Here is a 25,786-nt window from a genome sequence, read left to right as displayed (position 1 = left end):
AAATATACATATCAAATAACCCCTGAATAGATTTCAAACATGTGATAGTCATAAAATTGATAAATTCAAATATCAAACAACCCCAAAATATATTTCAATAAACCCATCAAATGTAAATATCAAAGAACCCTTAAACATGTATCATAAATTATAATAAGTAACCACATATTTTTTATAACACAAAATATTTAAAACCCTAACATTAACATACATCTCAAAAAGAGTAAGGGGAAAAATACATAAGAGAGAAGAAGAAACTTAATATTACTTGATAAAGAGAGGATGGATTTAAACTTTGAAGGTTTTTTTTTCCTTTGAGAAAGAGAGAGAATGGAGACTTTGAGAGTGAGAAGAGAATATTTAGAACACTCTGTTGATAAAAAAGAATTCTATCTTTGTACTCTTGCAAAGAAGAAAGGAATTTTTGTCTAATATGTTGACTTTTATGAATTTTTATTATATTTAATTCTCTGAAAAAGAGAAAGAGGAAAAAAAAATCTTTTTTTTATAACACCGTGTTACATTTGGTGGTGAGCCAATTCTCAAAAGAAATACAAAAAGTCTGGTGGGACTAAGACTCTACATATTAAAAAAACATTAAAAAATTAGTAGGATTTTTTTTCTTGGAGGGGCGGCTCCCCCGCCCCTTCTTTCATTTGCCATTGGGCGTTACGACTAACGTTATAAATAATGTGGTAAATAAGAAAGTTTTTCAAAGTATATGAAGGTAACTATATAAAATTTATGCAATATTAAAAAACAACCTTTATTTTGTATTACTTATATGTTTTGTTATTCCTCATTTGTGGGTCAATGTGCATTATGCTAGGTACTTGCTATGGACCCTCCTCAATATTTCCTATTAAGGTAATTTATTGTAGAATGATTTTATGTCATTAAAATTATATTAATGTTGTTTTGGTAAAATTTACTTACTTCGTATGGTCAGTATACAAAATATGCAGGTCAATTGTATTGTATTGGCTTCGTTACATGCGTTTAGTGCGGTTGGTATCAAACATAATAACATTAATTATTTGGATCAAATTCAAGTTCTGAACGAAAATATGTTATTATGGTTGTACAAATTTGGGACCAATGATATATTCGCTCCGTATATATAGAAATTAAAGCCTTCAATGTGTAGTTTTTCCCTTATTTTGGCTTATTCCATCACTTACACCATACAAAATAATTTTCTTGTTAACTATTCTTTTATATTACATATCATCAATTGATCTTACTATTTTGAGAACCTTTTTTATTATTAAATATTTGCTTTTACGATGAATACTCTGTGCAACGCACGTGTGAAGTACTGGCAATTAGTAATTTATAAACTTAATTTCCTGAGGACCATACTCGAAATCCAATTTTATATAAAATACGATACAATAAAATTGCGGTTTACCACATAGGTTTTACGCCCATCACATGAATTATGGATTTTGTATTATCTAAAAAGGAGTGGCTAAAACAGATACCAAACCTTTCTCAGTTTAATACCAAAAAACAAGATAAAAAAAATAACAAGGAAATCCCATTTACACCTTTAATGAAAATCGAAACCACAATAAAAAGTCAACTAATTTTGTTTGCTAGATCTCACACACGAAACCCCTATCTTTCGTCTTCACAAAACTTCTTCTTCTTCTTCTTCTTCTTCTTCTTCTTCTTCTTCTTCTTCTTCTTCTTCTTCACAAAGCATCCTGAAAAATCTTAAAATCCAAAACAATCAAAACCTCACAAAACTTATTAAATGGAGTCAAAAGACAACATGCTAGTTTACATGAAAGGACAATTACATGTACAGGTTGAATATTTGTCAATCTTCGAAATCAAACTTGTCGGATAAAAGTAAAAGAAACAAAAAAGCAATAGTGAATTTCAATATGTACATGTCGAAAAATTACTGTTGCAAAAAGAATTAATTTTTTTTTTTGACAAAAATAAGAGTAAAAAATTCCATGTCTAAACTCAAGGGATGACTTCAGATACGTCCATATCATGTGCACCCAAAAACAAATAAGGTTTTGAGATCCAAGGGATCTTGATAGGGTTTTGGGCGTGAATTTGCAGCGAGAAACCTTTTCCAATGCTGCACATGGCGAGGAAGGGGGGCGAGGCAAAGAAACGCTTGGTAAGGGAGGGGAAACGGGCAAGGGCATGGCCAAACCCTTGACCGAACCGGTTACGGGTTAGGAGATTGGCGCGGCACCTCCCACCACGTCGGAGCCTATTACTTCGGCCATTCTTCAAACCGAAATTTCTAAGGCAGCAGAGGAACGTGGACGAGTTCCCACCGACGACAAGGACGCTCCGAAAATGTGGGCAAGTTTCTTCAAAGGAGTGCGCCCACCGCCGGCTGACTTGGCGCTCCACCTGGTGGAAGGATTGGATGAGAAGACTTGGATACTAGGGGTGTGTTCTTGAGTGTCGGTTTTTTTCAGAGGCCATTGCCTGGAATAGATTTGATCAAGGATATTAAAGCAAGATGGGGGGTCCCGTCGAAGTACCAAATCCATCCTACCAGGTGGATTTTGTTCAAATTCGAAACGGACGAAGATTATGGAGGCGGGGAAGTATAATTTTGGAACCGAAGCCTTCTCGTGAAAAACTTGTGGGATTTTCACTTGAAGAAAGACTCTTTGTGGGCACAGTGGGTGAATGAATTTTATCATAAGGGAAGAACCATATGGGAGTGGTCACCGCCACTTACAGCTTCACCGTTCTTTAAGAGCATCATCCGGATCCGGGACGAAATGGTTGAGAGCGCGGGGACTACTCAACTACTTATTGCTAAGCTGGAATCTTGTACGGGGCTTGGCAAATTAAATGTGAGCAAAGTATACGACTGGATTAGGGCTAAGGCCCCGATCAAACCGTGGGGTAAACTTCTGTGGGCGCCATCTATGACCCCAAATCACTCGTTTATCCTATGGATGGCGGCCAAGAATCGAATGGCCACAATGGACCGAGTGGAGCGACGGGGGCGTACAGTCGACAACTCCAAATGTTTCTTATGTGGTGTGGTGGACGAGACTAAACATCACCTCTTCTTCACATGTAGCATGTCTCGAGAGGTGTGGGACAATATACGGATATGGTTGGGTATCCGCCGACGACCAACCATATTGGGTGCAACACTTAAATGGCTCAAGAAGGACGTACGAGGGAAGTCGTACCTTAAATGGCTCAAGAAGGACGTACGAGGGAAGTCGTACCGCAGCAAGACGCAGCGATGTGCACTAGCAAGTCACGTGTACCACATTTGGGAGGCTCGGGACAAGTGGAAATTTGAGAAAATTAAAACTACTCTAAAGGACCTCACGAGGAAGATCCAGATACATGTTTACTCGGCTATGTTTAGCCAGCACCCGGAACTAGCGATTTTAAGGGCGAGCGGACAATCGGGCAACCTTATGCACCCATATGAGGGCGTGATTTAGATGCTAGGCTTTCGTGGGTTATCCCACTTTTATTTATGCTTTTAGTACGTTATTTTATTTCTTTTTGCTTTCTGCAATAGGTTCTACAATTTCATCGGCTATATCCGTTGTAATTGTCTACGACATTTTTGATTTATAATATTTACATTTTAATAAAAAAAAAAAAACAGCAAATAACTAACATTCAATGCTTAACTTTTATATTTATAAAATAATATTCTATAATGCCTAATTTAACATACCTACAAATCAATTTAACATTATCAAACTCTTGTTTATAAGGTTGGATAGAACGATGAGGGCAGTAAACACGTGGTGACTGTGGTGTATAAAAAAGCAGGTGGAGGTACGGTGGCGGAGTGGGGGAGTTTTTTTTTTTTTTTTTAATCATTTGGTCTTGAACAAATAAAAATGTGAAATATGATCTTTTTCTTTTCTCCGTATAAATTGTAACATAAGGGGTGTTTTTGTACTTTCAGCTAATATGTAATAAAAAATTGTTATTATACTTAATGTTTTGAAAATCGGACCGGACATCTACCCGACAAAGCTACTAGGTCGCGGTTGGACCGATTCAACCGGGGTCCAATCAGGTTTCTTATTTTTTTTATATAATTATAATCATTAATTAATACCTCAAAAATAATATATTTTATATTTTTATATTTCCTTTCCACTTTCTTCACTCTATTAAGTATTATCCAACTTACTCCACCTTTGCCTATCAAAAAAAAAAACTTACTCCACCTTTTTTATAAAAAAATAATTTAAAATTATTAAATTCTCTACAATCCCCCCTCTCTCTCTTCTTTCTTCTTCCTCTCGTCTTCACAGGTCCCATCCCCTTCTCTTCTTCTCTCCTTCTTTTCTTCTCTTCTCCATTGTCTGTTTATTCTTAATTATCCCCATTTCCAACCAGACATATACTCTATTTCCTCAACTTAATTTTTCATTTTTTTCTTCATTTTCACTTTCACCTTTTTCATTTTTGTTTCTTCGGTGGAAAGCTATAGAGGCCACCACTTGGATTGGGTCACATACTATCCAGATCCGTTCACCAACAAACTTTTCCGACAAGATTCAATCACCCACGACCACCATTGACGAAGATCCGACTATGACATTTTTTTGAGCTAAAAACCGGTTTTCGAACTAGGTTCTGGGTTAACCGGCTTTTACCGGTCGAACCAGGATTTTGGCACTTGACCCGGGTTTTTGGACTTTTCGGGTTTTTACATCTAACCGGACCGGACATGGCAGCGGTTCGCGGTTGAACCGATCGGACCGGCCGGTCCAGTCCGGTTTTTAAAACATTGATTATTTTTTTTTTGATCATAAAAAAAAAAAAAAAAAAAAAAAAAAAGAAGAGTCTATTAGCGAGACCCCTTATTATATTTTTTAATAGTACTAGACCCACTTTATTATTTACATTTGAGTGACCCTTCTAAGAGCATCTCCAAAGGTAATAGCTAAAATGTGAGTTGGTATATCTATTATAGTTAGTCAATAGTGTTTATACCATGTTTGTTTTACAATCTCATTCCAACCATAGCATGTATATTTTACAATTTTATATTATTATATTGTTTTTTGAATTATTTTATTGTTATGTATATGTACCGTCAGTATTTTATCATATAAAAAAGGAAAGAACTTGAACAGTAAAACTTAGTGTGCATTATTTTAATATTTTCTTGTTTAGCATTTGTGAATACTCACCAGCTATACATATCAGCTGTAAACCAGAATTTAGCTTGCTAGCTAAAATATACATGTCCCGTTGGAGTGGGTTTTTTGCTTATAAAATGCTATAACCTTCTTTTTTTAGCTTATAGCAGGTGAAATTGTGAATGATTGGAGATGCATGCCCTAGGGTTTTTTTGGTGTATGTGATGTCGTCTAGACTACACGATTGGCCTTCTTCGGTGCCACTAAACAAAAACAAAATACAATAAATATTACAAAAATACTATCATAAAATACTTCACTAAAGTGAAAGCTTTCATAAAACAAACAACATTAACTGTTCTTTCGGTACACAGAATATGTGCCCGACTCAGTGAATAAAATATTGCCATACTTCGGTATTGAAAAAATTATAAATTTTGATAATGGAAAAACTCCAGAAATGTGGTACTGAAGCAGCATGGTGTCGTCGGAAATTGCAGATTTTGGTGAATGACAACCTAATGTTTCTCCATGTTCCTCAACGTATACGACTCCAACTTTGTGTGAATACGAACTCACGACGCTGAATTAGAGAGGCATGAGCGATAGTTGCGGTGGAAGAGAGCAATGGCAGCGGTGGAAGAAAGTGGTGGCGATGGTGAGAGAGAGAGAGAGAGAGAGAGAGAGAGAGAGAGAGAGAGAGAGAGAGAGAGAGAGAGAGAGAGAGAGAGAGAGAGAGAGAGAGAGAGAGAGAGAGAGAGAAGTATTGAGGGAGGGGAGAAAATGAAAAAGCGGCTGGAAAATAAACATAGTATGTTTAGGGCAGGGTCGAACCTGGGTGATTGGAGACCCTGGGCAAGACTTAAAATTGAGGCCCTAAATTCCGATTTTTGTGTATATATATATATATATATATATATATATATATATATATATATATATGTGTGTGTGTGTGTGTGTGTGTGTGTGTGTGTGTGTGTGTGTGTGTAATAAATAAAAATATTAGAAAAGATTTTTTTAATTTAACAAAAATAATTTAATTTTGAGAAATAAAAACACCAATAACATGGAAAAAAACAACTAAGTTTAAACTGTAGAAACTAACAATAGAGAAATATATAGGAGTGTAAGAAAAATTAAATTAGAGTAAAACAATGTAAATGAGATAAAAGGGGTAAGAGGACAAAAGAGATTGGGTGAAAAAAAAATAGGGAGAGATAAATGACAAAATAGATTGGGTCAAAAAAATTAATGTGGAAAAGTGGGGGTTAAAAAGTTAACAGTTGAAGAGAATAGGGGTTCAAAGAAGGGAAAAGAAAAATAATTATAAAATAATAACAAAAAATATAATATTTTTTGGCCCCATTGAAAAGTGGGCCCCGGACCTGTTCCCTGCTCGCCATGTGCCAGGGCCGCCCCTGGTTTAGAGTTAAATAAATTAAAAAGGGTAAAATTGGGTTATAATAAATTAATGGAGGTATGTCAATTCATAATATCATATGAGGGGTTATGTCAAAATGCAAGAAAATAATTGGACTTATAGTATTGATAAATGTGTTTTGAGGGGTTCTCCTTAATTTACCCTTCAACTAATAGGTATTAAATTGTGAAAAAAAATGATATTTATTTTATCCAACCCTATCTAAAATGGTTGAAGCTATCAAATGTTTCTTCTTAAAAAAAACAAAAACAAAAACATGTTCACTACATATGACCTTTTAATCAAGTAAGGCGACATTTGGTTGTACTGCTAGCATCGATTAACTAAATAATTTGATTTTATTGAAAGTTTGGTTAGTCCAACTACTTTTCAAGTCAATCCGAAATTATAGAAAATATCTCTGAACTTGGCTAATTGGAAAATTATTTATTTGACGTCAATACAGTTACATTTTTGTAGGTGTGTAGATGAGCCGATCCGACTCGAACTCGAACTTGAATTTTTCGAGCTCGAGCTCATTTTTAGTTGTTCGTGAGCTCGCGAGTCGGTTCGCGATCTTTTTTTTTCTTGTTTTAATTTCTATTTTAAATATAATTAATATAAAATAAATAATAAATTCATATAAATAATAAAAAAAATTACAGGTCATTTTACGATTTTTTTATTATAATTTATAATAATAAATTTCTAATAATATTAATGAAAAAAATATATAAAATGGTGCAGACTCGAGCTCGAGCTCAGAATAACTGTACTCGAAGAGCTAGAGCTCATCAAAAAGGATATGGGCTCGAGCTCGCCAAAACAGCCAAGGTCGGCTCGATCGTTTACACAAAATCACTTAATTATCATATGTATATAAATCTTATTATCTTATAGAAACCAAAGGTGGACTAAGCATGGTGTATGTATCATACCTTGTACATTTCAAAAATACTACTACTAGGAGTTTTAGACACAACCGAGGGGTACTCCTCATCAACATCATACATTGAATTAACCTTGTGATTTTCAAACCTATGATCACTACTACTCGAAAGTGCATACGCCACGTCACCATGCACCTCAGCATCTCCAATCCTCAATTCTTCCTCACTCATCCTAAGTGGCACAAACATCTTTATCAACAAACAAATCAAGCTTGTAACCACAACATTCAAACACACTATGAACACAATCCCCACAACTTGATTCCTCATCTGCATAAGCCCGGCCCGCGTTCGGCCCGTACGGATTGCGTACGCCAGCCCGATGTACTTTTCCCAGTCGGGGACCATATAGAAGAGCCGGCTCAGCTTCGGCACCGCGAGCACTCCGGTCAGGACGCCGCCGAGAGCTCCGGCGACTGCGTGCGTGTGGAAGATGGCGAAAGTGTCGTCGACGTGCCTTAAAAATCCGATCTTGTGGTGCAGCACATTCAGCGTGTACCAAGGCAGGCTGCCGGAGATCAAGCCCATCAGCATCGCCGCCCAGCACTGGACCACTCCGGCGGCGGGGGTGATGCAGACGAGGCCGGTGATTGTGCCGTTCACAACGCCGGTGGCTGAAGGCTTTCCGCCGGTGACGGAGATGTCGAGGAGTAGCCACGTCACCAGGCTGGTGGCGGCGCACACGTGGGTGTTGATCACCGCAAGGGATGCGACTGTGTTGGATGCGTACGGTGCTCCGCCGTTGAATCCTGTCCAACCCATCCACAATAACCCGGCACCGCCCAGCATCATTAGTATATTGTTTGGCTTAAAGTTTTTTCTGTCTTCGTCGCTCCTCGGACCAACCTATATATATTTAAAATAAAACAATCTCATGTGTTTATCAAGATAATTATGACAAATAATTAATAAGCTCTCATAATTAAATGTTATGATTTTTTACATTTTCTTTAAATAAAACAATCTAGCATTTTTCTCCATGTGATGCATGGGATAACGTTTCAAAAGAGAAATTAATGATTAGTTTAATATAAGATAATATCAGTGTTTTAAAAATCGGCCGAGGTGGCCGATTAATCGGTCTCTGAGGCGGAGGCGGTCTAAAACTTTTACGATTTTTGTGTAATGGTTTGAAAATTCGGTTTTTTGCCTGTGAGGTGGTTTTAGACGGTCCGAGGCGGTCTGAGGCGGTCAAACCTTTAAGGCGGGTCAAACTCGATGGCAAAAATCGGTCAAAAATCGGTTAAAAATCGTTTTTTTTTTCTTTTTTTTTCTTTTTAGAATTCAAAATAAAAGTTGGATTTTAATAAAAGAAAATATGAGTTTATGCCTTATTTTGTTTATGTTAATTGTTATTGTTAAAGAACTAATGATGTATGCCAGGAATGTTCAAGAATAAATGTAATTTCAAAAAAAATGTTTTTTTATTTATATTTTATAAGGATATTTATGTATTATAATCTTATAACTATTAAATTTTTATTATGTTATTAGGATATATACATGATGGAGATATACCTATGTTTAAATATATTTTTATATATGTTTGGAGTATTTATAAATAATATTTAGAAATATATTATATGAAATTTTAAAAACAGATTTATTTTCGATTTATTACCGATTAATCACCGCCGCACCGATTAATCGTGAATCGGTGCCTGACTGACTTGGACCTGATTACCGCTTTTTACAATCTTGGATAATACTAACAATTATAATAAAATTTATTAGTGGTGTCGATAACAACATAAACATTTATACAAATTTAATAGTACAAACTCATTCAAATTTAATAATATAGCTTCCATGAAAAACAAAGAGAAAAGTTAATTGGTTTAATTAGCGTACCCAATATGCAGCGGTGAAACCAGCAACACCAGAAGAGAGATGGATAACAAACCCACCAGCAAAATCAATAACCCCCATCTTCGCAAGCCACCCATGTGGGCTCCACACACTGTACGCCCCCACCGTATACGATAACGTGTGCCACAGCGGAACAAACACCACCCACGCCCCGAAATTCATCCTCCCAAGCAACGCGCCGCCGATCAGGACCGTCGTGATCCCCGCAAACCCGAACTGAAACCACACCATCGTCGCCGTCGGAAAGTACCCCAGAAACGCCTGACCCATAAGGAAGTCGCCGCCCAGAGCCACCGCCGGCTTCCCCCAGAAATCCACCAGTTTGTCGCCGAAGGACATCTGGTAGCCCCACCCGACCCAGCATATCAAGGTTGCCGCGAATGCGTAGACCGCCATTAGGGAAGAGTTGACCGCCCATTTCTGCTTCACCATGCCGCCGTAGAGAATGACGAGCCCCGGCATGGACTGCAGCGCCACCAGTGTGGCGGCGGTTAGCTGCCAGGCGTTGTCCCCTTTGTTCATCCAATCGGGGCTCGACTCATCTGGCCGTAGATTTGGAGGTAGCTCCATTAATTAATTAATTAATTTCAGTAAGTATGGTTTGCTTTCAGTGATCATATTAGTTTTATTATATATAAATAAGGAAGGAAGAGAATCAATCTGGGCCGGATGGATGGATGGATATTGTACTTTGTAGGCAAACGGCACATATTTAGCACTTCTTTCTGATGTATTTGCTGTCTTTTCTTGGCCGGCTCCAATTCTTAGCTAGTTAAATTTATTTCTATCTTACATTGAATGAATTTTTTTATTAATCTGCACACATTAATATTAATATAGATGTATGTAGGTAGACATGGCCACGGGTTGGGTCGGACCTGCCGGGTCCGGATTCGACTTTTACAGGACCCGAAACCAGGGGCGAGTCCACCCAAGGGCTAGGGTGGACTCAAGCCCCCCCTCACTTCCAAAATTTTTTCCATATATATATATATATATATATATATATATATATATATATATATATATATATATATATATATATATATATATATATATATATATATATATATGTTTGATATATATTCTATTTAAGTTTTTAGTCTATTCAAATATATTATTTAAGTCCACTTATTTTTAGTTTATTTACTCAAAGCCCCATGTATATTTTATTTATATTTTTAGCCTATTCAATTATATCTTTTTTTTTTGAATTTATTCAATTATATTATTTAAGCCCACTTATTTCTAGTCCACTTACTCAAAGCCCCCATGTCTGACTTGCTCTCATCTTCTATTTTTCAACTTCGTTACGTTTCTTGAAAAAGAAAAAAAAAACTTTGTTCTCTCCCATAGTCTCACTAATAGCAGTTAAATTGCCACCCACCGACAATCGTTTAGCATTTGACAATTTCTCTCTCATCTTAATTTTCAAATTGGGTATCAATTAGAAGTCGATTGTGTCAATTTGATAATCGACTTGATATTCATATTTCTTAAATTTTTATAGCAATTTAGCTTTCACGATTCGTTTTGGATTATCATCTGAAAGTGAAGGGAAAAAAATGCGTATCAAATTTTCATCTCAAATTTCTTTTATAGCAAAAAAATTTTCGGGGCCGCTGCCCCCGAACCCCCCGTGTGTTTAAGCCCCCCCTCACCAAACTTTCTGGCCTCGCCACTGCCCGAAACCGACCCGGGGAGGCGGGTTCACCCGGGTCCAAATTGGTTTTCGGTTTTTTTTTTTCCAAATTATTACAAGAAAGAAAACAACTTTAAATTGAAACTTGAAAAAACTTGAATTCAAAATTACAAAAGAAAAATAGAATTTAAACACTAAACAATTTTAGAAAATAATAACTTAAAAAATGAAACGATTAGGACAGACATAAACTAAATAAAATGAGAGTTGTGAAGATTGGATTAGGGGTATTTATAAGTGAAAATAATATTTGAGAAATTTTTCAAAATTTAAAAATTAAAAAAAAAATCAAAATTTAATCTTTCTTTTAAATTAAATCGTAATTTTGTATGTTTTTCAAAACTAAATATATATGCATTTGTTATTAGTGGACATTTATAATATTAATAATAGTGAACATGTAAATTAATAGTTTATCAAACATTAGTTATACAATTATTATAATCATTTTACAGTGTTATTTATATTTATATATTTATAGTTAGGATTATAATAAATAATATTAAATAGATTATTAATTATCATATTCATTACTATTAAATATTTTTAATTAAATTATCAACAAATGCTGTATAAAAAACTTTAAAAAATATAGAGGATCGAATATTCATATGATTTAATTATTTTTTTTACATTTACATTTTATTCAAATATTAGAATCGAATCGTAAAATTTAAATGGATTAAACTCAAGTCTTTTCAATTTATTCTTCTTTTATATATATATATATATATATATATATATATATAAGAAGAAGAAGGCTCGCGAGCCGGCTCGCGAGCTGTCGAACAACTAAATTGAGCTCGAGCTCGAAAAACCCGAGCTCGAGTTCGAGCCTTTGTCGAGCCGGCTCGTCGAGTTCGCGAGCCGGCTCGGCTCGTTTACCAGCCCTACTCCACACCACCCCTTTTCTCTCTCTCTTGTTTCAACCGTACTACTCTCTTACTCACTCTCTCTCCCCCTTTTCTCTATTTCTTTTTTTTTCCCTGGCAGATTTGACTGTTACGGCCGAGACTATGGCGGGTTTTTTATTCTCTTTGTTTCCCGTTTCTCTATTTCTTTTTGTTGTTGGTAGATTCGAGTGATAGATGGAGGTGGAGGATATGGTGGGTTGTTTATGGAGGCAGTTATGGTGGCAACGGCGGGTATTGTGGTTACGGCGGGTATGGTTGGGCTGGTTGTGGGGCTTGGTTATGAAATCGGCTATGATGGATGGGTCGGAGCTCTAATAAAAACATGATGCCATATATTATTTGGTATGGAGCAATCTATTTGAAGACCATATGGTGACCAATCACCAAGGTAAAGGGCCCTTTGTGCGCATAGTGTAGGAACTTTTGAACTACTTGAAGCATATTCCGCAATTTACGTCCTCCTCACTCTAAGGACGAGAATCATTAGATCCAAAATTTAGTCGTTGAAATTGGGATTACATGGGTTATTAAAAAATCTTTTATAAAAGGTAGTAAATATTTTTTCAAAGTTTACAGGCGCAAGAAAGCCATTTCATTCTTTCAATTATTTAGGCAAATCTTTTATATAAGGTAGTATATATATTTTGAAAGTTTAGAGGGGCAAGAAAGGCATTTCATTCTTTCAATTATTTAGGCGATGTTGCGAATTTTTTTTTTTATTTTCTTCCCGCTCTTTTCCAAAATGAATTTATATTTATCAAGCTTAAAAAATATGTGTTGACACCGAAATTTCACCAATTAATGGCCAAATAAATCGGTTATTAATTGGGTCTCAAATCTAAGTCCATAATATATTTGGGCTTTACACATGGATTAATCCTTAAATAAGTATTAAATTCTTATTTTACGGATTATCTAATTGGGCTCGAATCTAGCCCAATAAATCAAACGGCAAGTATCCAAGTCCATCGGCCCATGCTACAAGTCATAACCCTAACTCGTGCCTATAAAAAAACGACCTTATGTGCATGTAAAAAATCAGACTCACACAGACATATATCGGGCTCTCAAGCTCACGTCTCGAGCCTCCACCTCGAATTCATAACATATTTGAATTCGAGATGTTCGTCATAGGAAATCATATGTTCGATTCAAGAACAAGCTTTTAAGCCCTTGAATCAAAATTAGAATAGGAGAGAAGAATCAGGGGAATCACGGAGATTTGTAATCCGCTTTCGTTTGATTAATAAATTTATTTGTTCCCTATTTTTCTTGTCTCGTATTTATTATATTTTGCAGACTCGAAAAAATTGTGGTTAACAAATTGGCACGCCCGGTGGGACAATTTTCGCCCCTCATCTCTTTCTCCGATATCAAATTCATGTTCATTCAACCCCATGTTGTTCCTCGTAGATGTGGTTGGTAAGGCAAAGTCAAAGACTCTAACTTGGGGGCAAATATAATGAAAATTGTGACATAATTTTCATTCATTAGGGACAACCATTCCAACGAAAGGAAAATTTCCATTTGTACCATAATGAAGGGAATTCTTTTTTTACTGATATTGAAAAAAAAAAGGTAGAAAGATTTTCTTTCCTTGGCAGAAAGTGGAAGATATGGCTGTTATTTTGTATCGGCAGCAAAAGATTTATGCAAATTTAAAGATTTGCCAAATCTTTTTATCGAGGGAAATTTTCTAAGAATGAGAAGAAGTCCAACTTCACCACTTTGTCGTCGCTACGAGGAGAGGCACATTTGTTCGAGTATGCTGCTGCAACGAATCCGCCACCTTCACCACGCCGCTGCACGAGCTTCTCGGCGACCCGACGTTGATTTCCTATAGACAAGTCTTGTCCAGTTTCAACACTCCACATCGCCGCTAGAAGCAGCCGCCGGTGTTATCACCTCTTGGAGTTGGAGACCCCATTGATAACTCTCGAAAGCTAGATTTGCACAAGCTAACTACCAATTGTCGCCCGAAACACTCACCGGTCTTATCACTTTGCCGCCGCTGCAAGGAAAAGGCAGTTTGTTCGGGGATGCTGCTGCAACAAAACCTCTGCTCATTGGATTTGCCGCTTCAAATTGCCGCCAATACAAAGCCTAGTCGGCCACCTTTAATTCACGTCGACGGAACATTTGGCCCATGTCTTCTTCCATAGACACAAGGCAATAGGCGGAGAACACTCCACGATGGCACTCCGCTCCGCCGCCTCAATCTCGCCGCAAACCGTTGGCCGCTCAAATCCGCCGCCTCAAACACACCATCTACAAGAGGACTGCGCCGCCTGTTCTCTCGAAGACATAAAGACGGTTGCGTATGAGCCAAATCTCACCCCATTGCCGCTCCTCCTTGCTGCAGTCCGTGGTCGCCGCAGTCACGGTATACGTAAATGGCAGCTCAATACAAATCTCGTTAAACCCACGAGAAGGGAACGAGAGTTGGTGAAAGGTTGAGTTCCAATAGCGGATGGCAACCAAAATATGTCGCCGACGGTGGAATGGTAGCAGTGAAAATGGAGAAGGGGATTTTGGTCGGCTGAATGAAGAAGGCGGGCAGAAAAATCAAATCCTCCAATCAAGTCTTAAATTGCAATTGGGCCCATAGGTGGAAAAGAAAGAAATATCAATTTTGCCTCAAATTTCAGCCCACATAAATGGACTTTTCATTTAAGTCCCCAAAAGTGATGGCAATTCCATATACACCCTAAAATGGAAGAAACAGGTTTTGGAGCCAACAAAGAAACAAAAAAAAAAAAAAAATCAAAGTCTCGCCCTTTACAAGTATTTGGTATGTTTTTTCACTGGATACTTCAAGTCTCGCCTCTCAAGTATTACGCATGTTCTTCACCGATTCTTGAAGTGGGGGCATTTGTTGACACCGAAATTTCACCAATTAATGGCCAAATAAATCGGTTATTAATTGGGTCTCAAATCTAAGTCCATAATATATTTGGGCTTTACACATGGATTAATCCTTAAATAAGTATTAAATTCTTATTTTACGGATTATCTAATTGGGCTCGAATCTAGCCCAATAAATCAAATGGCAAGTATCCAAGTCCATCGGCCCATGCTACAAGTCATAACCCTAACTCGTGTCTATAAAAAAGCGACCTTCGGTGCATGTAAAAAATCAGACTCACACAGACACATATCAAGCTCTCAAGCTCACGTCTCGAGCCTCCGCCTCGAATTCATAACATATTTGAATTCGAGATGTTCGTGATAGGAAATCATATGTTCGATTCAAGAACAAGCTTTTAAGCCCTTGAATCAAAATTAGAATAGGAGAGAAGAATCAGGGGAATCACGGAGATTTGTAATCCGCTTTCGTTTGATTAATAAATTTATTTGTTCCCTATTTTTCTTGTCTCGTATTTATTATATTTTGCAGACTCGAAAAATTTGTGGTTAATAATATGAAAAAAGAAAGTCTAGAAATTTCACTTTTTGAAATGCGGTTTGAAAACTATAGCAAAAAATATTTTCACTACAAAAAAAAAAAACATCACTTTTTTTTCTTAAATTCTTCTTCAAAATATAGCTTTCTAACAATTTGGACAGCATTTCTGTTATAGGTGTTTCTTGCCTCCTAAAAATAAACAAGGATTATGTTCGTTCTTAAATTCTTTATTGTTCGAAGCACATTATTTGTTACATGCTTCGTTTCCTGAAATGCACTACATGTAGTGAAGACCGAATCAAATAAAGCCCTCCATGCAAGGAAGTCTAGAAGTGATTTCCCAACCCTTTTTCGAAAAAATATCTACTTCGGGCTTTATTACCGGACCCAGTTATTTTCGCCGTTCTTACTACACTGGGTGCATCCCGGGCAGCTAAGCACGTAACATTTTACTTGTTCGGCTAATGAAACTTAGGAGTAGACCTTTTAGTTCGTGTTAAGAACCACATAGTCCAGCATGAAGTGTCTTACTTTTTTTAATCTTTTAATTTCTTAGAAGTTATGTAATGTAATTTTAATTTACAATATATTATGAAATTTATTTAGATCTTTCAAAGAAGGAACCTTGAAAATTGTTAGAATTTAGTTATTTCTTTGAGATTTTTTAAACTTTATGAACTTTTGTCTTACTTCGTTCTGACTAAAAATGTATTGCACAAGTAAATTTGTACTACAAAATACAGTAAATATGCCATATTCAACAAAAGAGTGTAAGGCCATCTCCAACAGTTGTTTAAAAACCGGTTGTCCATATCTATAATTTAAGAGGCGAACATTGTTATGCAACACCACTTTTAACATCACACTCCAACAACATTGTTTATATTTTACATAATTATCATATTTTATTATTTTACAACATTTTAGTTTTGAATTAATTTTAACAACTATATTTCAACATGCATATTCAAACGACAATATTTAACGACCATTTAAAAAATTATTCAAAATAACAACATTATTAATAAAAATGCTAAATTCCAAAAGATTTCGAGAAACTGAATTCCAAAAAGACTTTGAAAAACTAAATTTTAGAGGATAAACTGACAACTATTTTGATGTTCAAGAAAGAAAAGAACAAAAAAAAAGGAATTGCAGTAACTATTTTCAAGTATAAAAGGTGGTAGTTGCTCTCGTATTCCTACACTTATTTTCTTCCAAAACAATATTTGTAATTCTCATTGGCTAATTTCTTTAATCCATTCATGCATTTTTTTGATAATCAAGATCTTTTTGATGAACCAAATCATCTTCGACCACTTTCACCTCCTCCACCTCCTTCTTCTCCCTCCCCAAAAACCCTTCTAAAAAATCTTCCTCACAACAAACCCTTCTAAAAAATCTCACAACAAACCCTTCTAAAAAATCTCAAAACTAAAGAAATTAAAACCTCACAAAACGTATAAAATTGAGTTATAAGACAATAATATGGTAGTATATATGAAAGGAGAACACATTAAGGTAAGTATCGATGTCTTTTTTGAGCTTCGAAGTCGACGCCACCAGCCTCCATGTTTTTTTTTTTTTTTTCGACACGTTGGTGTCGAAAATTGACCAAAAAATCGACCTGTATGTGTCGAAAATTGCCGACGGGTTTCAAAAAAAAAAAACTTCAAAATCGACTTCGAAGCTCAAAAAAGACATCGATACTTACCTTAATGGCTTCTCTTTCCACATATACTACCATATTATTGTCTTATAACTCCATTTTATAAGTTTTGTGAGGTTTTGATTTTTTGAATTTGGAGATGTTTTGGAGGATTTAAGAAGATGAAAAAGATAGGGTTTAATTGGGTTGTCGCGGCAGTTACGAGCATGTACGGTGGCGTTCGGCGGCGGCGGCGGCGGTGAGGGTTGGAGAGGAGAAGAAATGGTGAGGTTTTTTTTTTTTACAACAATGGGTTTTTTTTCTTTTTTTTTTATTTGGTTTTTGAATAGGTAATTTCTAAAAAAAATTGATATAATTGATATTTTGTATGAAAGGGTGTTTTTGTACTTTTCTTTTTATTTTGGTATTAAAGTAAGAAAAAACTGATAAATATGTACTCAATTTTGGTTTTAAACTTGGTAGTATTCAAGTAAACAAAAGTAGGGATTTAAAATAGTTGCCCCCATTTACCTATTCTTTTTCTCTCTCCTCTTAGTCACCCATTATCTTCTCTCTCTCATGTCTCTCTCTCTCCTCTCTCTCTCTCTCTCTCTCTCTTAAAATGCATTAATAAGGGAAGGAAAGGATATACCTTTCATCTATGTTAGACACATAAAATGTCCATCTTATTTTACATTTTGTTTTATTCGATACATGAAAAAAAATTTAGGTTAGAATTTATTTTAAAATAAAAAATTTGTCTGCTTTTGGGTTGGAATTTATTTTGAAATAAAATGATCAAAACAAAGCCTTAGTTTTTAATAACAATTCATTTTTATTTCATATTACATGGTATTTTTCTCTATTATTTTCTCGTAAGAAACAAACAAAACTAAGGAAGATGATTTTTATCACCATTCTTTTTAGGACCAAACATAATTGGGATTTCAAAAGTTCTTGATTTCCTTTTCATTTCCATTTGCATTTTCATTTTTCTTATTTTGAAATCCATGAACCAATCAGAGCCTAAGTGATAACTAATAAGATTCTAGTAACCATGGTTTGGAGTTAGGGTTAAGATTTTAAATTAAAATTAATTTAAGATTTTAATTAAAACTTAACTAGCGCCACATGTCAGTAGGAGAGACACCCGGAGATAACTGATAAGATTCACCACCCATTGGAGTCGTTCTTAACCGGGTGCAACATCGATATACTCCTAAATGTTATATGTTCAACAATCAAATGTGGAGAATGTAGTGTAATATTCTTAGAATGAAATTACTTTAAAGATTACATTTGTCATAAAAGTAGAAGTTTTGACAATCTAGGAAAAATATGATTCCCTTTCACCATTATTTGATTTCGAAAATCAAATTATCAGAATTAAGTACATTGCCCAAAAAAATGTAGCGATTTGAAGATTTGTGGACTTCCTGTTGGAACCACGGCTGCACTTCGACGATTGATCACGAAACTTGTGGATGAGGCTTGGAATCCATTTGTTCTCTAATTTTATAGGTAACAAGTTGCTGCAATAAACAACCACAATAATATGGAGATAGGCAAGGTGAGGCGCGGACTAGGTCGCTCTCTTAAGACGAATTTCACGATCCCTTCTCTAATGAGGTGCAAAAAGGTTCCGATCGTGTCGCCTATGGGATACAACAGCCCAGCCTATCTCTCCGCTGTAACTTCACCGAAATTGCACGTTCAAGTGAAGTAGAAGCTTACACCCGACACTCAACAAGAGCTCAATATATGTATAGAATATATGATCTTTTTGAAAGACATTTTTCATTCACTCTTTATCTTCACTCTTACATTTTCTCAAGCCACTAAGCCACCATTTTATAGTGTAAAATAAGGTCATCATAAACGCTATATTTAATATAGAATTAGGGAAATTTATGGAGGTTTTATGAGGCAAATAAAGTTTTTGTATGTTTCAAAATGTTGGTCAAAATTACCTCATAAATTAGACAAAGAAAATATTTAATAAAATATTATTTTTATTAAAAAACCCCAACAATCCCCCACTATTTTAATAAAAATAATAATACTTGAGCTCTTGCGGAATATTATGCATAATGAAAGTGAGCAATGCCTTGAAACCTTCACTTAGTACAATATGTTTCCCGTACTAGAATCAAAGTGGACTTAGCCTTGAAACAGTGACCCTTGGGGCACGTAGAATCATATTGCACACATAATACTCAAAGTATCCCGATCGAAGCTTCTAAAGCCAACACATTAACGGCCATGTGCTTTACCCCATTTCTCGTGAGAGCTCTAGAGAACAGCCTTAATTCTCATAGGAAGCGGCCCCACTTCCACACTCACAAGGTGAATTCTATCAAGGATGTTTACGTAACTCCAACACCCCACCATCCGGGCTATAGAACTCATTAAGAGATCAAAGTCTCAACCTCACAATTCGTTACGAGCTTTATTAGTGCACACGCACCATAGGGATGGATAATAAAAGTGTGCACTTTTATCACTATCAAGTTGCTTTCAGATTCGTTTTTCTTCGCCTAGTTCGTAGGATCTCTAGCCCCTAGGCGATAGTATCCTCATCAACAACTTTACAAAATATATTAGGCTTTCACCCAATCCCCCTCGATGCATTTCAGATGATTTCTGAAATAATGTGAAATATAATTTCACAATTTTAATAGCGCTTATTCGACATTTAGTCTCATGGACTCAATGGTTTATTAACCATTTCTCATATAATTTCACATATAATTTCACTTAAATTTTCGCGTGAATTTTCACATAAATTCACAGTACTGTATTTTCTTTTAATGGTTCCGGTTCCCATTAAAAGATTCTCGCAATATGCCAACTGCAGTTTTTCAATCTCATTTATCAAAGCACAAAGCATTTGATTTTTCTCAATCATATTTATCAAAGCACAAAGCATTTGATTTATTCTCAATCATATTTATCAAATCACAAAGCATTGATCTATCCCACATTAGGATTTTATATACCACATTCGGTATCAACTGGCCTCCTCACAGGCTAATGTCAAAATAATCAATCAAAATTGATATGATTTTTGACTTTTAAATTATAAACAAATAGTCATTTGCACAATGTGATAAATCTAATCAAATAGGAATATAATTCCTCTTATTTAGATTTTCAATAATCAACAATATTGAAACTTTCAAAGAACGTTTCACTTCACAACTCACAAATTCATTTTCGCAAATTAATATATACTCTTAGGCCTTTCTAAATTATACCAATGTCACGTATATGTAAAATTAGGCCTTTAATAACTACTTGCATATTCAAGATAAATAAAGCATAATTTATCACACTATCACTATGAATAATTTGTAATCATAAGATGAGCAATTAACATAAATCACATCAAATTCAATTGTAACATGCTCATATACGTAGACTCTAAAAACCCCCACTATTCCTCAATACTAAAAGCATACCAATGAATCATGAATCAAGAAAGAATGTATTGACTTTGATCATTCTCAATTTCGCAATTAAAATTTATTACTAATACCCCCACTATTTCTCGATATTAAAAGCATATTGATCAACATATAAGATATTTAAACACATACAATATTAACTCCACATAATGAATCATGAATCAAGATACATTTCAATAATTATGATCATGTTCAATTCTCAATTAGAGATAACTACCATTACCCCCACTAATTGTCAATTTAATCGGTTATTTTTTTTTTTTCAAAAAATAATATATTAATTAAATTTAATCAATGCATAAAGGACAATTCATTGGGTAATAATGCACTAACGGTAACATCAAAGATTAAATGCAATTAAGCACACATTAACCAAATAATTACTCATACGGTCATACCTATAAAGTAGTATAAAATCAATTTTATAACTGAAGCCGCTTGTGAAATAATTAATTGGCAGGTGATCTCCTTAGACCGAGAATATTAGAGAAAACAATATTCTCATTATTCAAAAAATAAATTAAAAATCCCAGATCTGATGAATTTCAATTATCAACTTTGTCGAACCCTATATGTTCTTTATTCGTCAAAAAATCGCGCGTAATTGACAGCTTTGGCAATGCTCAGTATTTGTAGCATATCTCTCTCGTTCGATGTCCAATTTCAGCGATTCAAGTTGTTTCGGACAGCCAACCGAAATCCCTACAACTTTCGTGTTTTACGAATCCTCAAATTATGATTATATAAGGTCGTAAATTTGACTCAAAGTCTGCACTCGTGAATTGTACGAAAATTCACCTACACAAAAATAAGATCGTTAATTTTGTTTAGTCAACACTAGATAATAAATAAAAATGAATCATCTCCCTTTTCATCATCAAAGGTTGCTCTTTTAGATCATCGTCAAAGCTCATCTTCATGGGATTGAAATTTCGTCTTAAATTGTTGGAACCACGGCTGCACTTCGACGATTGATCACGAAACTTGTGGATGAGGCTTGGAATCCATTTGTTCTCTAATTTTATAGGTAACAAGTTGCTGCAATAAACAACCACAATAATATGGAGATAGGCAAGGTGAGGCGCGGACTAGGTCGCTCTCTTAAGACGAATTTCACGATCCCTTCTCTAATGAGGTGCAAAAAGGTTCCGATCGTGTCGCCTATGGGATACAACAGCCCAGCCTATCTCTCCGCTGTAACTTCACCGAAATTGCACGTTCAAGTGAAGTAGAAGCTTACACCCGACACTCAACAAGAGCTCAATATATGTATAGAATATATGATCTTTTTGAAAGACATTTTTCATTCACTCTTTATCTTCACTCTTACATTTTCTCAAGCCACTAAGCCACCATTTTATAGTGTAAAATAAGGTCATCATAAACGCTATATTTAATATAGAATTAGGGAAATTTATGGAGGTTTTATGAGGCAAATAAAGTTTTTGTATGTTTCAAAATGTTGGTCAAAATTACCTCATAAATTAGACAAAGAAAATATTTAATAAAATATTATTTTTATTAAAAAACCCCAACACTTCCTTTGTATACTAATTTCAAATGCGCTGCACAAACGATCATTACAAAAGGGAAAACATACTACATATGCGACATATCGCTAGTAAAAAAACTAAACGTACAATCTCACATTGCACATGGAAAACCAAGTGCATACAGATATTCAAAAGAAAAAAAAAAAAAACAACTCATACATATATATACAAACATGCACACATACATGCATATACATATTTTATTTACCAACACCGTAAAAAAGAGCTATAGTTAATTTCGTATTGAAGCAAACTCCTGCAGCTCGAGCTGATCGGCACCGGTGGTGAAGTTGTTGAACATCGAGCAGTCGAAAGGCTGGGCGAGCCGCGAAGGAATAAAACCAAATCGGGATCCAAACAGATCAAAGTGCACAAAGTTGTTCTCCAACTGATACGCCCCGATCGTGATTCCCGCTCTTGTATTTGTTCCTCCATCAACGAAAGCCAAGCAAGACACGTTCGGCCTCGCACTCACTAACGCATCGTACCCGAAAATTCTCCAGCTCACATTTCTGTTCTGCATAACAAAGTCTATGTTAGGAGCGCCAACACGTGTCGGTGGCAAGATTCTACTATCGAAGCAGAGTCCAAAGGGAGGTACGGCTTGAACTTGAGGCACACCGGATAGTTGTTTTGCAAAGAATTGGCTAAAAGTGTTGTAAACCGAGTGCTCCATAATCGTGTAAGGTATCGTTGTGCTGATCATGGTCCCACCAAATCCTCGGGTTTTCGAAAGTAGGGTGGTGTTGAACGGGACGGTTTGGTTGTTTATATTGATCGATCGGATAAGTATGAAGTACTCTCCTTGTGGGCCTATGGTTAACGGGGTGTAGGCCATGGTTTTCGGTGCTACTTCCGAAGGAATGTTTCCGATGAAGATCGCTCCTTTGTCGGTCGAAAGGGGAGAGAGGCACATGGCGAATTCAGGGCGGAACCCGAAATGGGAGGCGAGCTGTAACGGCAAAGAAACAGGGGTGTGTCCCAGTCCGGCAATTCCTCGAACACCTTGCGGGAGCGGTCCTTGCAGGAGAGACGAAGGCGCACAAGCGAACAAAAACTGCGGATCGGTGGCCCACCGACGGACGCCGCGGCCGCCGTTGAAGGCCCGAACAGAGACGACATCGAGCCCGAGTTCGCTGACGGAATTCTTATGGGTGAGTGGGTTGGTGGCGATGACGCCGCAAGTGTTGTTGTGGCAGCCGGGGCGGGGGGTGGGGGAGGACCTGCATTTGTGGCAGTAGTGGACGCCGGCGCGTGAGCATTGGGCGGAGTGGCAGAAGGGAGCTGTGTAGGTGGAGGAAAGGTAGTTGTCGTCGCAGTTGACCCACAAGAACCTGCCGTTGAGATCGACGACGAGGGGAACGGCGATTTGAGGAGTTCTCTTGCGGAGGATGGTGACGTGGAGGCTGGTGGCGTTGTCTTTGGTAACTGAGAGAATGAGTGTGTTTGGTTTGAAGGGAGCTGATGATGATCTGTGAACAAGGGGTTTTGAATCTGATATGGTGGTGCTGAGAATGACAAGGGTGAAGATGGTGGTGGCAAACTTGTTGATTGTTGTCGGAGAAGCCATCGCTCAAGTTTTTGTGAGTACGTAGGATTGATTGTGTGTGTGTTTTGATGGTGGTACATTGTATATATATAAGCATAACACCCAAATACAGTATATGCAACACTTACTCCCTCCGTTCCTAAATAAGTGTTTTTATTTTGATTTTAGAAAAAATCATATAAAAATGATTAAAACAACCTTTATCAATTTATGATTTATAAGAGAAAATTAATGATTAGAGTTTCATTCATAAGGTTAAAACAGGAAAAATGCATTTAATCCAGTATTGAAAATCTAAAGTGACAGATAATATGGAACAAATATATTTTAAAAAAGAGACAGTTATTGTGGAACAGAGGGAATACCTCCTAAAGTATCCTTTGTAACATTTAGATCTCTCAACATTAAATATTTTATGTTTTAAAATTAAAAAATAATAAACATAACAATCTAATAATTATTGAATCATTAAAGTTGAATAGTAACTAAAATTTAATTATTGAAAAAAGAAAATAAAAAGTAATATGGTTTGTATAATAATAAATGAAAATATATTTTAAGAAATTAATGAAAACTAAAAAAAAAATACTTAAGATTACTATTATTTATGTATTGATTTCTTAAAATTATATTGATATAAATATATTCAATTAATTGGTCCAATAACAGTTAGATGTTAGTTATTAAATATGTACCAAACAATACAAGATAATATTTTTAAATTTTAAAGTATTATATTGTTCGAGAGATATTTTTAGTTATATAATTTAATTAATCTTTTACTTATTATTTTAGATAAAAAAAAAAGGAAAATTTTAAGGTGTTAGGATTTAAAATACAAATTGAATTGAGCTTGAGGGGTAAGTGTTAGTGTGTTACAAACGATACTTTAGGGGTTAGTGTTACAGAGCGTATTTATTTGGGGTGTAAACTGTATTTAACCCTTGATTAGATATATGGCAAATAAATCGGGAAATTCAATGCTAAATCCGGTTATTAACACCCGTTGATTGTTAACCGTAGATTATACACATAATCACAAATACCAATGTCTATCATGTCATTGATTACGATAGGCGAATTAAGGATTGTGTTTAGGTCTTGTCCGATAACACTTGGATTACTTTTGGATGAAGTCTAAATGTATTTCCGAAGTATTACAATTTATTGAACTTGATTCTTATTTTACAAATTGTGTCTATTGATTATCAAAATAAAATTGAAACTCTTGTTATAGTTGTTATCTATGTACGATAATTGTAGTCATCAGGGTAAGCAAATTAAAGATGAATAGAAATGGGGTATTTTAATCATTATATTATGGTATAGACTAATATTTGAATAGATTTATATCAAGTTTATTAGATTTGGACAAAATATTGCTGGCGGAGAACTTGAGTTACGTATGTCAAGTGAAAAATGACAAAAATATAAATTAGAATATTTATTTGTAGGTGACGTTTCAAGAATAGTTGGCAAGCTAAGTTTAGTATAAAAGGGTTGGAACAAAGATAGTTATCATTTATTTGTTGTGATGTAATGAAGGCACATTTGTCAGGTAAGCGATGCTCGCGGCAACAAGATTGAATTTCACTTGCCACGTACCTTTTATGGGTACTTTATAATGGGGTTATAGACACATATGATTGAAGGAATCCACAGCCAATCATATAAGTTTACTGGGTAAATTTATACCATGTAACAGTGGATTTTGTCGTTGATCAATAATCAATTGATTCTAAATTTGCTATATTTTGTAACTGTACCACCACGAATATTATCTAACCATAAGAGTGTTGTTGATTCTAAACTAAGTAACTTTAAAAAATAAGAAGCTAGTTCTCAGAAATAGTCGATAAGAAAATTATAGTTGTAATAATAATTTCTGGAGTTAACTTCCACTTCACTAATACATACATAATTTATTCAGAATCTCTCTCTCGAGTGCTATTAGAATGAGGTCTGGTCTTAGGGTTTAGGGGGCCCCAAGCGAAAGTAAAAATCATGGCTCTTTGTTTTACATATATGTTTTTCATTATATGTGAACTTATTTTCTTGTTTTGTAAATTGTATTTATTGAAGTTTCATATTCTAAACCTTGTAAGATATTATTTTCTAGATAAAATAATTATAATTTCTTCATTTTTGTTCTTTTTTGCAACACATTTGAACGTAAAAAAAAAATCGCCTA

At 35.4% G+C, this 25,786-nt stretch overlaps 2 protein-coding genes across 2 annotated transcripts; both read right to left on the bottom strand.

The window, feature by feature from the left end:
- Positions 1 to 7,451: 7,451 nt before the first annotated feature.
- On the bottom strand, positions 7,452 to 10,093 carry LOC105974546 (ammonium transporter 2 member 4). Its single transcript, XM_012999658.2, has 2 exons — positions 9,339 to 10,093; positions 7,452 to 8,333 (listed from the first exon to the last, which is right to left on the bottom strand). Exons 1-2 carry the CDS (start codon positions 9,924 to 9,926, stop codon positions 7,470 to 7,472), a joined length of 1,452 nt encoding a protein of 483 aa, XP_012855112.1. The 5' UTR covers positions 9,927 to 10,093; the 3' UTR covers positions 7,452 to 7,469.
- Positions 10,094 to 22,278: 12,185 nt separating this feature from the next.
- Positions 22,279 to 23,616, bottom strand: LOC105974533 (gamma conglutin 1). The gene has a single exon (XM_012999648.2). The coding sequence runs from the start codon at positions 23,614 to 23,616 to the stop codon at positions 22,279 to 22,281; it is 1,338 nt and encodes a 445-aa protein (XP_012855102.1).
- Between the last annotated feature and the right edge of the window lie 2,170 nt (positions 23,617 to 25,786).

This window comes from Erythranthe guttata, chromosome 2, assembly GCF_056151865.1.
Source record: "Erythranthe guttata isolate IM_541 chromosome 2, IM_541, whole genome shotgun sequence".
NCBI lineage: Eukaryota > Viridiplantae > Streptophyta > Magnoliopsida > Lamiales > Phrymaceae > Erythranthe > Erythranthe guttata.
Note: the sequence above shows the minus strand (reverse complement) of the source record. Positions and strands in the feature narration are given on the sequence as shown.